The 15,181-nt window shown below is 39.6% G+C and overlaps 1 protein-coding gene across 6 annotated transcripts in view; it reads right to left on the bottom strand.

Annotated features, from left to right (window-relative positions):
* LOC122556682 (glutamate receptor ionotropic, delta-2-like) overlaps positions 1-15,181 on the bottom strand; it is a 538,289-nt gene that overhangs the window by 8,974 nt on the left and 514,134 nt on the right. For all 6 annotated transcript variants that reach the window (XM_043703714.1, XM_043703716.1, XM_043703715.1 and 3 more), the window contains one exon: positions 1,319-1,556. In XM_043703714.1, coding sequence (XP_043559649.1) covers positions 1,319-1,556 — 238 coding nt within the window. The remainder of the gene's footprint in view (positions 1-1,318; positions 1,557-15,181) is intronic.

Genomic DNA, 15,181 nt, shown 5'->3' with positions numbered 1-15,181 from the left:
CTAGGATCCCTCCAACCACAAGGGATGAACTCGGGTTTCACCAGTTTCCTCATTTCCCCTCCCCCCACCTTGTCTCAGTCAAATCCATCGAATTCAGCACCGCCTTCCTAACCTGCAATCTTCTTCCCGCCCTCTCCGCCCCCACCCCAGTCTGACCTATCACCCTCACCTTGACCTCTTTCCACCTATCACATTTCCGACACCCCTCCCCCAAGTCCCTCCTCCCTATCTTTTATCTTAGCCTGCTGGACCAACTTTCCTCATTCCTGAAGAAGGGCTAATGCCCGAAACGTCGATTCTTCTGTTCCCTAGATGCTGCCTGACCTGCTGCGCTTTTCCAGCAACACATTTCCACAGTAGATTATATGAGCCAACCAAGAGTTTTCAAAACCAAGTTGATTATGAATAAATTACAGAGATCTAGTACCTGAGTTATAAAACTACTTTTGCATAAATATGCTCCCAAAACTATTCATCATTGGTATATTGATCGATATAACTGTATCTTGCTGTCAATTCAACCAATTGTGCTTTTAAGGAAAGCCTTAACACAAAGTTACTCTTGAGTACTTAATAGAGAAAGTATCTGCAGTAGTTTCCAATTGCTTTCCTCATTGTTTTCTAACATTTTGAGTGGACAAAAAACCATCACCACACTTGCCAACTTTATCAACTCATCGAAATAAGTTTTAAAATCATTTATCTTTGCATAGAAAGATGTTGTGGATATTTATGTTTCAATAATGTGATGAAACTGTATTAATATCAAAATAATTAGAGACAGCTTGGTACTTCTTTCATTTTAGCCTTGCATTTTACTTTAGCCTCTCTATGATATCAAATTCGTTAACATTTCAAAGGATTTCAGTAGAATTACTGTCTTAAAATAAGAACTCTCCTAAAACAGATGTATCTTGCAAAACGAAAGGATGATATATTTTATTTAATTGCTTGTGGGATATGAATATCATTGTCAAGGTAGAATTTATTGCCTATTACTAATTGCCCTTGAGAAGGTGGTGGTGAGCTACTTTCTTGAATTGTTTCAGTTCAACATAGTTTAGCTACACATAGGGAATTCCAGGGAGAGATCGTTGCAAGTCAGGATTGCACGTAGCTTGGAGGGAACCTGCCATCTTCAACAAGTGTTTTTTAAAAGATAATTAAATGGATGACCATTCAATATAAGAATAAAATTAAAATTAAATAACAATGTACCATAAGAGTAAGAGCTTTCATGTCAACATTTGCTTAAATCTTTGGAGTTTGTTGTAGCAGAAAACCTAGATTTCTAAGAGATCTGAGTTATAAGTATTACCTCTCTAGAAGAGTCTGATTTCTTTTCACCTTTCCACCAAATTTCGACCACAGCAGCGATGAAAGCCAAAATAACACCCAAAGCAAGAAAACCGAATGCTCCAGCAAAGTTTTGCAAATCCATCGGGCCTCCTTTCCCATGCGTCTTAATGTGACTTTGCAGATCACATTTCCCAACTTTGGGCCACCATTTCTGTTTTAGGGCATCCAGTTCACCACTTTGTTCCAGTTCTAGAAGTCTGAATTAAACATGCAGAAAAAGATGTTATTTATGGTCAATTCCATTCAGTGAGTGATATGATTCAATTACTTACAAATGACAATACACATTTATACTGCAGCTTTAACGTAGATAAATATCCCACAGCACTGCTTAAAAACATAATCAGACAAGATTTGACATTCTATGAAAGAAGGTGATTTTAGAAGAGGTGACTGAAAGCATGATGAAATAATTAATTTGATTTTAAAGAAGAGAGGGGAAGTCTGAGAGTTTGTATCCCTGACCTCAGAACCTAGATAGCTGAACACAAAGCTGTCAATGTTGAAAATGAAAGGAGTTAGGGATGCACAAATGGTTGAGTTCTGGTACAGTTATGGGGTGGAGCAAGATTAGAGAGATGGAGGGGGAAAAAGTGATGAGGAAATTTGAATAAGTCAAGGTTTTTTTAATGTGACAAAGGCATTGATTTATCAGATGAAAATCGGTTGAGGGAGATGATGGATCAATTTAGCAATAAAAGGAGGACATCTTTGCAATAGACAGGTTAAGGTGGTAGAAATTTAGATGAGGTAAACTAAAATGTTTATTCAGCTGTTATCAATGGCAACACTAAGTAAAGAACTGAAATTCATTGAAAGAGAATGAAGCTTACTAAGAATGGAACAAAAACAATTGTTTGTCATCCCAGTTTTTAAGTGGAAGAAATTGTAATTTACAATGCAAAGGCAATGGAGGGATCAAACAATACAATGATGCAGAATGGAACTGGTGTCAGCAGTGCTTTATTATGTTATTTGCCCTGAAGAGTTTTGCTTTTGTAACATATTACAGTGCCTTCTTTGTTGCTTAAAGTTTCATAATATGTTATTGCATTAATCCTGTAACAAACCACTAATTACTCGCATGAAAATTTATTAAAAATAAACCCGCAGTGCTGTTTTCTGATTGTGAAAATATTGTAAAAGCTTTGGAAGCCAGATTATTTTGTCATCAGGGTGATTTAAAGCAAAATCCATGCAAAAACCTTTGTTGTTTTAATATTTTGAAACTTGTGATGTGCTCTTGCAGGGAAATATGCATTACAGAGAATAAATCTAAGGAAAGCATTTGCTCAAGAAATTTAAAATTAGTACTTTGTTACATAAATATAAAATATACAAAACTTCCAAAGATATTATTAAGGATGTTAATTCAAATTAATTCATATCTATAATAGACCAAAACTCTGCTCTTAGGTCTATCAATATTTCAAGGTGGAACATTACACTAATTAAGTGATTTAAGATATAATTTTGAGACTTACTGATAGTCACGTTTATTATGGTAGAAAGTGAAACTGAGCCTGGGTGACATTTTACTTTCATTAGAGGTTTTAATCAGTGGAAAGGTCCTGAGAAATATTTTCACCATTTGAAGCACCTTACTATTAAGTTTCATAACCCTCATGTTATTATAAATAGATTATTAATTCATGTCATGTAATAAACTAATTATTCTACATTTTACTTGAATAAAAAACATGTGCTAAGTCTGCACTGCCAATCAAATGTCAGATGGAAGCAAAACTACACATAACGTTAGATTGACAGAGAGGATGTGCAGATGATTAATTTTAGCTATAAACAGAGTCAAATTTAGCAACTGGTCTCATTCTGGGATGACTCCAGAAGTAAAATACTCTGAATGCTTGATGCATTCTAACTATAAGTTCAAATCCAAATTTATGCTACTGTGACAAATATACAGCAGCATAAATGGGAAAATCTCATTTAATTTACCAATGCAGATGTGAAGAAAGGGTCATGATGAATATATTAAATTTACTGATTTTCGTAAGTGCTAAGACATAAATATATACATATATATGTAATGAATTAAACATGAACTATTTGATTTAACATAGCATTTCAACAATTGAATAGATATTCACATTGGTTAAATTTCTTTTTGAGTAACAATTTCATGTCTATATTAAAACCAATATGCTTCCTCCCCTGTTGGCCTCCCCTGATCCTCATCTTCGTTCCCTTAAAACCAAGGGATGCAGATTTCTTTGGATATGATAGACTACTGAATTAGGCATTCAGCATGTAAAACACTATTGTGCCCCATTTTTGTCTGCCAGAACTGTTCACTATCCTAGGATCATCTTGAAATGCAAAATAAACCACATATTCCTTTCTCTCCTGCAGATTATCTTCTCAAACCCCATTAATGTATGGTATACCTCCTCATGAAACCACGCCTGGATCTCATATTCTGAGAAGAGGCTGCTGTTGCCTTCCATCATCTTGAAAATCACAACGGAATGCACAATGGAAAAGAAAAAGCTACAACATGCCTGAAGTGGGTGGGGTAAAAGTTGTCACCTGCGAGGGAGGGATCTGGCATTATAGCTACAAGGAATCCTTCAAAAGACAACACTAGTAGACAAAACATCCTCATCCAGTAAAGGTGAAACACACTTGCGAGTTCAGCATTCCTTACGACACTTATACATTAGCTATGTTGTGCAGTCTAACTCCGTGACCCAAGCATTGCTGACCATTGCCCCAGGCTTAACGGCTGAACCCCACTGACGTCTGTGCACTTGGAAAATTGGGGCCGAGTTGTCAAGGTCACAGTCACCTGCAATTGTCCCCATTGCACGCAACAGTGCAGCGGCTTCACACCTTGGCCCACTGACATTGTTTAAGGACAAGAATGGAATACTTTAACACCTTCAGGCATTTAGTGCTACACAGAAATTTGCCCCAGTTAATAGCAAGAGGTGCATATACAAACATGAGAACTTATTTACAATCAAGTGACAACTGTCCGCCATTTTCCCTCAAATGTCCCTTCTTTCTTTCCTTCCAATAATGTTTCAATTCAGAACCTGGGTCCATTCACATGTGGGGAGGAGAGAGGCTGCTGCACAGTGGAACCCAGTTTCCTTCAAGCTTTGACTGGCTGACCCCAGGGGGTTTTGCATCTAGAGGGCCTAGTCATGCTGAATGTGTCCTTTGGACTCCTACAGGGCTGTGGGTAGCAGAGAGGGTGGAGTTAGAAGGCCAAGCCAGGGAAGGACTCTATTGGGGCCTGTATGTGGTTCCTCTTCTGGTTGGTGCTTACTGGCATCACCCCGTCTCCTTGTGACGGAAGAGCACAGAGACAGATGTCAAGGTCCCTCATTCCTTTGTTTACTTTAGAGAAACCAGTGGCTAAGACAAAAGAGTTCCATCAGCATATCCAACAGACCCTGGAGCTGTCTGAACTTGTCTCTCCAAGGCAGCTGCCAACTTGTCTATGAAGGCAGTGAGATGGTTGCATTCCTGAAGCAATAGGGTTCCAGCTTTGCTGCAATCCTGTAGCTGTTGCATTAGGTTGCTCAGTCTTATCAACAAACTTGCCTGCTTCCCTCTGTCTGCTTGAGAATTTGTACGCAGTCACAAATGGCCAACAAGATATGGTTTTCTCCTTCCTGGGGTTGAGTAGGTGCCTGGTCTCTGACAGTTGCCCCTAGTGCCATCACTTTGTGGCATTTCTTTCTTGACCAGCTGTAGAGACATGGCAGCGAAATGCTCACCCGCATGTGCTCCTGACTCTAATCTAGAGAAATACCCGCTGAGGTGTTAGAATCTGAGCTGGTAGAGGGTACAGGGACAAACTTGCCTAAGCTTCCTCTGAGTATCTGGGCTCTCTGTCTCAGAGGGGCTGGAGAGGACCCCTTGTGGGTGACCCTCTTGGTTGCAACCAACATAGACATGCTGCTGGTACCTGTAAGACACAATAGAGATTGCTGGACTGTGGGTTGTAAATTCTGGTAGGGGGAGACATACGTTGATACCGGGATGAATGTAAGAATTACACAGGAATGAACAGTATTTTTTACTAGGCTGCCAGGGCACAAATATCTCTGCATCTCCCCAGGACCCTTTAAAACTTTTTAAAATTCACTCATAGGATTAGGGCATCACTGGCTAGGCAAGCATTTATTACCTATCCCTAATTGCCCAGAAAGCAGTTCAGAATCAACCACATTGCTGAGGGTCTGGAGTCACATGCAGGCCAGACTAGGTAAGGATAGCAAATTTCCTTTCCTATAGAATATTAATGAACCAGAGGGGTTTATTCCTGAGAATGAATAATGGTCATCATGAGACTCTTAATTCCAAGTTCTTTATTAAGTTCAAATTCAACCATCTGTCATGGCGGGATTTGAATCAAGTCTGCAAAATATGAATTAATAGTCTAACGATAACACCACTAGGCCAATGCCTCCCCAGTGCTAACCTGCTAGTCCTCACAAGATGCTCTCCTCATAAGATTTCAGGAGCAGAATGTCGGGCACCAAATCACCCGTCCTGGCTCTTTTAGCCCGATAGTGGGCTTTCTTCTCCTATAATGAGAGAAAGGGAGGCATTGAATGAGAGGAAAGTGGTTGGCACAGCTGTTTGTGTTGATCCAGCTGGGGTGGAAAGATGATGACCTTACTTGAGTAAGTGTTTAGGCAGCGCAGGGTTAGTAGTCTGGGAGTGTTGGAGTGGATTAAAGCAAGTGAGAGAAGATGCTGCACGTAATAATGAGAATAGTACAGCATGAACATTAATGGGAGGTTGGTGCTTTAACAGATATAGAGTGAGTGTGAAGTAGAAGAGAGAAGATGGTTGCACTTATCTTTGCAAAGCAGAGAAGGCCATTGATCTGCTTCCTACATAGCCAAGAGTTCCTCAGGAAACCACAGAAAACACTCACCCAGGTGGTGATGTCAGACCAGGCTTTCAAAGGCCAGTGACATGGTCTCCCAGGTGGTGATGTCAGACCAGGCTTTCAAAGGCCAGTGACATGGTCTCCTCTGGCAGTCCTGGCAGAATAGGACAGTCCTCCTTTGCACCACCCTGTCCACCAGATACATGCGGTCCCTGCCTGCAAAGCAGGGAACTTTCCATTTGTTTGCTATTATGCCCACCAAACAGTGTGCAGCTTGCAGCGCAACTCCATGCCAGTCCCTGGTGGGTGAACAATGGACTTTTGAATATGGTACCAGCACCACAGAAGCCAGTTCATTCCAGGATATCCAGGTAGTGACAAGATCTTCCAGCTATGTTGACTGGTAGAATCAGGCTAGCATCAGACAACGGGAGTGCCTTTGGAACACGGTGGGTACTTAATGAGGTAATGACTTTGTAATGACATCATCAGAATACCAATTTGGCCTCACAGAGAGAAACCCTTGATGAAACCCAAAGAAAATTACACAGCCAAAATAGACCAAGGTTCAACCCATTATCTCCAAACTCCAACCCAAAGGCTTACTAAAAGGGCTCTTATAAAAGTCACAATATTTGTCCTATGTCACTGTAACAAAGATAAACTTTCTTTCATATGCCTTATTGAATGTCTGCAGCCTTTGGTAGGATTGACCACACTAGCATATTGTTCAGGACTGAAGTCACCTAGTTCTGTTCTCATCTATCTAATTGCAGCCAGAAATAGCAATAATATCATTTCTTCCCAATGCTGTACTCTTCCTTCTAGTGTTCCTCCCTCCAAGATTGGTCTCCTCCACTTGTTCATACACACATTCTCCTCAGTGACATTTCAAAAGGATAGTGTCAGTTTTCACATGAACTTTGATGTTAGTCAGCTTTACCTCACCCCTATCTCTCCTGGACAGAATTTAATCACTTCCTCCCACACCAAAGTTGAACTCTGAGGATGAGAAGGTGGGGATGTCATTTAATTGGGTGCAAGTTAGCAAATGATGTGGCTACTTCCTGATGCCTCCCCCATTAAGCCTTGGTGGGAGGTGGTAGAGGCTTTATTTGAATGCTAATTGAGACCCTTAAGAGGGCAGTTAATTCTCACTTAAGGACCTAATGTTGCCACCCTTGATGCACAAAAGACTCATTGCATCGGTAATCTCCCGGTTGGTCACTGCCTAACTGAGGTACCATTATTGGCACGGTGGAATATGGAAAGACTCCTTCTCTTACCCACTCACTCATCTTCTCAATCACAATCTCCTTGCTTTAGTTTAGCTTATCTCCTAGAGGGAGTTCAGGGAACTAATCATCTTAGTTTGTGAATCTTCCAAAACAGGATAATTGGAGATCTGCAAGTTTTGAAACTGTGAAAGTTTAGATTTTCAGATATATGAAAAGTTCATGTTGGCAGTCTTGGAAAGGCCTCGTAAAATTGTTTGCACACTCCAAGGCAAAGAAATCAGTTAAGTGCAAATTTAAAGAGTTGAAATAGGGTGTAATTTCTCTTGATTTGAGATTCTGTAACTGATAGGTTGCTGAAAATTTAATTTGCTGTAGGATTTAAGATCATTATGTCTTTTAAACACTGGTAGCTATATTGGGTGTGGGTGCTTGCACTCCCTTTTTGATTTTCTAAAATACCTTCTTCTCTGTTTTTGGTTACACTTCAGTCCCACGCCCCTGATCTTTGAGCACCTGGTACGCTGTGGGGTGGGCAGGTTTGAGGACCTCTTCGTGGGTCTGCTCCTGGGCCTGGCCAAGCTAGCCATAAACAGGTCCAGGCAGCGGGCTATGGAGGGGGTCATTAGGGCCGATTCCTTCTCCTCTTCCGCGGTTATATTACAGCCCGGGTGTCTCTGGAGAAGGAGCACGCAGAGTCCACCTACACCCCTGAGCTGTTCAGGCAGCAGTGGGCGCTGCAAGGAGTAGAGTGTATTATTTCCCCGTCCAATTCTATTTTGATTCAATCCCTGTCTTCCCCTTCACTGCTTGATCACACAGCATTGCCCTTTAATGTGAAGGGCACTGCTTGTCACTGGCCACTTGGGAGTTTCTTTCCTTCCTGGTGATGGAAAATGAATAAAGAGTCGTACACCTTGTGTCTTTCACTGTGTCTCACACCTGCACACACGAAAGAAAAAAAAACACTGGTGGCTTGTTTTATCTGTTTTTCATTTGTGTAATGAACTTTTGTTCTGTTGTTTAAGAAAATCTGCAGCATTTTGTGAATTTGTCCTAATGACTAATTGCCATGTTAAATACTGTCACTAAGATATTTCTGTCAGTCAAATACATAACAGTGAGTCATTTTAAATGTTTGACAGTTAAACTGACACAGCAGATAATTTAAAGGGAGAACTAAAAGCAGGACTTTATAAGGATGGAAATTTGAAATTGAGAGGTCACAACTAGAATTAGTGAGGATTCACTACGCAGTGAAAACAACTTGAGTGAGAGATAAAAGAGAGAGAAAAAGAGAAATGTGAAAGTTTAAATTGGAAGAAAAAGAGAAGAAAGAAAAATAGAAAAGGAGGAGAAACAAAAGACAAAACCCTGGAAAGAACAAAAATAGAATTGGAGAATGAGAAGAGGTTAAAACAAAGAGCAATGAAGAGGTGGGGAAAGAGAATCATAGAATCTCTACCATGTGGAAGCAGGCCTATTGGCACACTGAATCCACACTGGCCCTCTGAAGAACATCCCACCCATAACCCACCCTATTCCTCTATTTCCCATATATAATCCATCTAGGCTGCACATCCATGGACAATTTAACATGTCCAATCCACCCAACCTACACAAATTTGGATTTTTGGAGGTAACCGGAGCACCTGGAGGCAATCAATGCAGATGTGGTGAGAATGTGCAAACTCCAGACAGACAGATGCCTGAGGGTGGAATCAAACCCAAGTCCCTGGCATTATGCGACAGCAGTGCTAACCACTGAGCCACCATGCCATATCAAATGACAGGGAAACATTCTTTAAAAGGTTTGAACTTCAAAGAAATAATTCAATATGACTCAGCCCAAAAAATGCTGAGAAGAAAGAAAACAAATGACAGCAGCTCAGAGGATCAGAGACCTTAATAAAGTCTAATATATAAAAGAATACTTCCATTGTAATAAGACAGGGTATACCAAAGACAATTGCTGAAAGCTAAATGGAAATCTGGTGGCCATAGTATGTGGTCTAAAGGATCTTCAAAAAGGAAACTAATATTAAACCTGCTAGTGCGGTACAGAGATAACATGGTTCTTTAAAATATACCAAAAAGGGAGAGATGGCTCAGAACAATTAAGAAAAATCTTCCTCAAATAGTGTTAATAAAATCAGATCATTGGAGATTTTATTTTTAATTTCAAAAAGAGGTATTTACTTTTGCCTTTAATCAATGAGACATAATAATAAAGACATTGAGAGACACTAGAGTAATTCAGTCACTGATGCTGCCTGATGAAAAGATTTGCCTTCCAGATAGGTTAATGATGAAAAAAATATTCTTTGGAGGAATACACTCTGGCTGTAAACAAATTTCATCATATAGAGTTTGATTAAAGAGTGAATGGAGAAGTTGTAGCTGGAATAGTTCAGAAATACCTGTATTGGCCTTACTTAGGGTGATGGAACTATGGAGGTAAAGGTATTGTAACATTGGAGAAAATCCTGGATTTCTTTTGACTGTGTTATGACTAGATCTTAGGCACATAGAAATAAATACAGGAAAGACAAGTCTATGAAGAAAGGAGATGATTTGGAAACTCTATCAATGGAAGCAATATTTGAAATGTTAAATAAAAAGGATAAAGGTAAAATGAATAAGGCTGACATGTTTAACCCATCTACTTGAATAAAAATGCAACATGTGGATACAGAATTGGCAGAGTTATACCAAAGGGCCTATTTAAAACTTGAATCAGAACCATTACCTGAGTGTTATTATTTGAAAAAAAAACCCAACATACTAACGAGGCAATGGAGACAACTTCAGAATCAGTTAAAGAATGGCAGCAGTCCAAGAGTTCACAGTCTCTTCTGAATGTTGTAACAAAAATGTATAAGTGGCTAACTAAAATCCAATGGCAGGTCACTTAGGTATTAGGAGAAAACAAATTAAACTATCAAAACGTTTTTATTGGCCAAGATTACATAAAGGTGTGGTCAAATTTTGCCAGACATAGCATTCATGTTGGAGAGTGTGGAAAGCCCAGCCATCGATTCAACATATGCTTTTCATCCTAAAACCAGCTTTCAATTTGCTATTTAGTAATAACTTGTGCCAACTCCTACCTAAAACTAGGAATTGGAATTAGTATCTTTTAATGATTGTGGATGTGTAAACAAGATTTCTTTAAACAATGCCTGGGGAATGATGGTGTTGGTAGTTGTGGGGCGGGGGAGTTTAGCCGCTGTGGGTTATTTGTGTGTTGTGCACAATCTGAATTTGTTGGGGGTGGGAGAGGGTTGGATTTTTTTTGGGGGGTTGTCGGGTGTCGGGGAGAGGGGGTTGATTGTAAGGATCTGGCCAAGGCATTGTTAAGGCTGCAGGCGGCTTAGATTTGGGGAGTGTTTGGTTGCATTTGCTGGCTCACAGAATGGACGCAGTTATAGGAGTAATTGAAGATGGTGTGGGTCTGGTAGGTTTGGGGCAGGGACTGGACAGTCTCAGGGGGAGGGGTTAAGACAAGTCACAGTCACTCAAAATGTATGTATATTTGGGGTCAGTCAGCAGTGCCATTAAAATTCTCAGCCATCGTTGGTTTTCTGCAGTTCAGGGTGTAAATCGAATGCACTCAAATAGCAATCAGAACTCTCTATCATGGACCAACAGTCTTCGTGAATAGAAAAGGATTCCACTCTCTTAATGTTCAAGTCATTTCTAACCACAATAGCCACAAATACAGCAATATGTCATAACTCATACATCCTGAACAACCTCTATCAAAGGTCCTTGACCTGTCAAAGGATAGCTGTTACACCAAAAGGGATATCCCTCAACATGTGGCTGATTTTAGCTGCAAGAAGTGCTTAGACCAATATTGAAGAAGGAAACTGATCATAGTCCTTCAAAAAGTGAGATTCTGATGTCTGGATGAGTCAGGCAGTGTCATACGAGGTACTCTAGACAGTGTTCCTTATTATGGCTGTGTGGTACACTCTCAGCAATCTTAGTCACCCAATGGGGGGAGCAATTGATATGTGCTATTGTCCACTTCATGGCCTGAAATATTGACATGTGGCTTCTTGAACCCAAAACACAGCTTCAATTATGATACATAGCTCCTGTTCAAGACTGTGAGGTTTCTGTGATGCTTTCAAGAAAGTTTCTGCCTTTTAACAGAACCTGGCTGACTTCAGACACAATCTCCTCCTGCTAGAGTTATCTCTCTTTAGGAGCAGCAGCAGAAAATTGGTGCCTAGGAATCTGTACCTCCACCAGTATGGCTTTCAGTAACCAGCTGAAGATGACTGTTGGGCAACCAGATCAGTTTCTTTCCCTCTTAGAAACTGTAGATACCAAAGAAATTCTGCCATTGCTCCTGTAAAATGCATGTTCTGGGTCTGTATTCCAGACCCTGGCTCCTTCCCTCACCTCATTGTTGCCTTGTGTCCTCTTGAATAATTTGTAAAACCTTGCCTCTAATTCCCAAATTATAGCTGTGTAATTTCCTGATAGATGAGGCAATCACCAGTCACCCACATTGCTGATTATGGGAGAGATTGCAAAGTGCAAGATTACAATGTATTACATTTCATTGATGGTGGAAAATACTCCTTGTCTTTCAATAGTACCTTTTCATCCATTATTGGTACAATAGGGTTCCAATAGTGCATGTGTACTCAAAAAGAAAACAAAGAAGTACAGATGCTGGAGGCGTAAAACAAATCCAAACAGAAATTATTGAAGAAGCTCAGCCACTGAGCAGTATTTGTGGAGTTAAAACAGAGTTAATGTTTCAAGTTCCTTCTTTAGAAGGGCGGACTCATCCAGCTTATATTGATATCTTCTTGCTGACTTGCCTAATATTTCTCTGTCTCTCTGTCTCTCTGTCTCTGTCTCTCTCTCTCTCTCTCTCTGCAGATTTAATATGTAACTTATGGTTGTGGACAGAGGTATGTCTTAAGCAGGGGCTCAGTAGGTAGCCAGTCTCCAGTCGTCTTCAGAGTTGAAGACCCCTTTAAACTTCTCACCAAGCTGTGAAATGCTTCCATTTACTGAACATCTCCACATTTCTACAATCTCCCTTATCCTACAGCCTCCTAGGTATCATCTCTTCTCTAATTCTGGCCTCCTAAGCATTCCAATATGAATTGTTCCCCCATTCGTGGCCATGCCTTCAGGTCTCAATGTTGTAAGCTATTGAGGTTGCATTCACAAAAACATCTCCACATTTCTTCCTCTCATTACTCCTTTATGTCATACTCTAAAATTTGTCTCTTTGATCAAGTTTTTGGTCAATTGTGATAATAAAATATTTGAGATTCAATATCAAATTTTGTCTAAAAGTGTTCCTGCGAAGTGTTTTTGGGATTTTTTATTCCCTAAGAGTGAATATATAATTATAAGTTATTGTACTGCTAAAATACACCTTAATCAGTCATTTTTATTGTGGGCATACCTTAGCTTACATAGACAGTATGTTAAAGCTAGAGACAGTATGCATTGGCTTTGCTGGGCTTAGTGCATAACAAACATTGCAGGTTACTGAATCATAAAAGAAATCTCAAAGCAAAAATACCACTCTGCATATTTACAACATTGTTATAACTCATTCTTTTGTTGTTGTTGTTTCGTTATTGATTGAAATTTTCTTCTGGATAAACTCAGAGATTAACTTCATCAGATATGTGGAATTAGAAAAAAAAATTAAAAAGTAAAATCTGCTCATTTAATGAGCGTACTATTGATATTATATGCTGTACAACAAAAAGCTTCATACATTCATTTTTGATGAGTAATGCATGCTGCGGTTAACCTTATTGAATTTTCTCCCTTGTTTACAGAACACATTCTGGTAATTTTATTCAGTGTCGATACATTTGTCAGGGGGTCAAATACTTAAAACACTGCACTAATGAATTCCCTAGTGCACTTTTGAAAGTTAGGAGTAAATCAATTATAAGTCAGTTTCATTCCATCAAATGCTAACTTCAATTACCAAGATCTGAGGATTTTGTTTTCTTTTTGGCAACAAACTGGAATAATATATCAAGAGTATAGTACAGACACAGGAAATGCAAAAATGAGTTCTGTTAAAAGACATGGAACTGAATAGTTTTCCTTATATTCTCACCTTTGTTTTCTGTTATACCTGTTGGATATTTTCTTTTCTCAGTATTTATTGTTTATATGTGAGTTATTGTTTATATGTGAGTTCTAAATTTATTTATATTTAAGTGGATGCTTGCAACTAATATCTGAATATTACCATCAGGTAGCAGCACTGGCTGCGGTCAGCATCACGAACAGTTAAAGAATTAACAGACCTAATGATTGAGTAGTAAGACTTTCTTTATTGATCTCAGTGGCATAATAAATGATTGAACTTTGGGTCAGAGAGAGAAATTATGAAACTTGAAGCTTCTGCCTTTACCTCAAGCCCTATCCCCGTGTGTCAATGCATTTTGGGTTAGGGTGGCACGGTGGCTCAGTGGTTAGCACTGCTGCCTCACAGAGCCAGGCTCCCAGGTGCAATTCCAGCCTCGAGTGACTGTCTATGTGGAGTTTGCACATTCTCCCTGTGGGTGTGCTCCGGTTTCCTCCCACAGTCCAAAGATGTGCAGTTCAGGTGAATTGGCCATGCTAAATTGCTCATAGTGTTAGGTGCATGAGTCAGAGGGAAATGGGTCTGGGTGGGTTAATCTTTATAAGGTCATTGTGGACTTTTTTGGCTGAAGGGCCTGTTTCCACACTGTAGGGAATCTAAACACAAGAATAGAATAATGAAGGTCAGAAGGAATTCATTCAGCCAATCAAGTTTGCCCCAGTTCCTTTGAAGGAAAATCCATTTTGTTCCAGACTTCTGCACTACTCCCATCCCCAGCCTCTCACACATCCATTGTTTTTATCCAAGTATTTCTCCAATATCCTTGGATCTGTATCCACCTCAATACAAGGAAGGTAGTGCGTTCCAAACCCTAAACACTATTTGTGAAACATCTTCTCATCTCATCTTTGATTCTTTTGCCAATTAATTTAAACTAAATCTGGACCAGCTGAATATTGATCCTTCTGCCATTTCAAATAATTTATATCAATTCTATTGAAATTCTTCATTATTTTATATACCGCCATCAAATTCTCTCAGGGTTTTTGGATCTTAAGATAGCACCTGCAGTTTATTTTCATAATCACTCATCCCTATAGCTATTTCAGTAAATCCCTCCGAATCCTCTACAAATCTTCACATCGTTCTGTTACCAAGAGATAGAAATCATGGACGCAGTCAAATCAAACTGTATCATACAGGTTCAACCAAACTTCTTCACTTGTGTCCTTTATGCCTATATTTTAAAAGATCATTAAAAGCTCAGTTTTAATAAATTGCACTTTACAACACACCTTTGTTAGACCATTGCACACAACTTGATTGTTTATATTATACATTCAGCTTTGCTTCTTCGAATCTGGCCCTAAGACCATAAGACCATAAGACATAGGAGTGGAAGTAAGGCCATTCGGCCCATCGAGTCCACTCCGCCATTCAATCATGGCTGATGCGCATTTCAGCTCCACTTACCAGCATTCTCCCCGTAGCCCTTAATTCCTCTAGACAACAAGAATCTATCAATCTCGGCCTTCAACTGGACTTCATTGAGTTGTAGAAATGAGTTGAGTTGCTATAAATGTGTTTTGCTTATTGCTGATGTCTTTTCGAAGTGGATTGAAGCCT

This window comes from Chiloscyllium plagiosum, chromosome 14 (assembly GCF_004010195.1).
Source record: "Chiloscyllium plagiosum isolate BGI_BamShark_2017 chromosome 14, ASM401019v2, whole genome shotgun sequence".
In the NCBI taxonomy this organism is placed as follows: Eukaryota; Metazoa; Chordata; class Chondrichthyes; order Orectolobiformes; family Hemiscylliidae; genus Chiloscyllium; species Chiloscyllium plagiosum.
The sequence above is the reverse complement of the archived record's forward strand: the minus strand, read 5'-3'. Positions and strand labels throughout refer to the sequence as shown.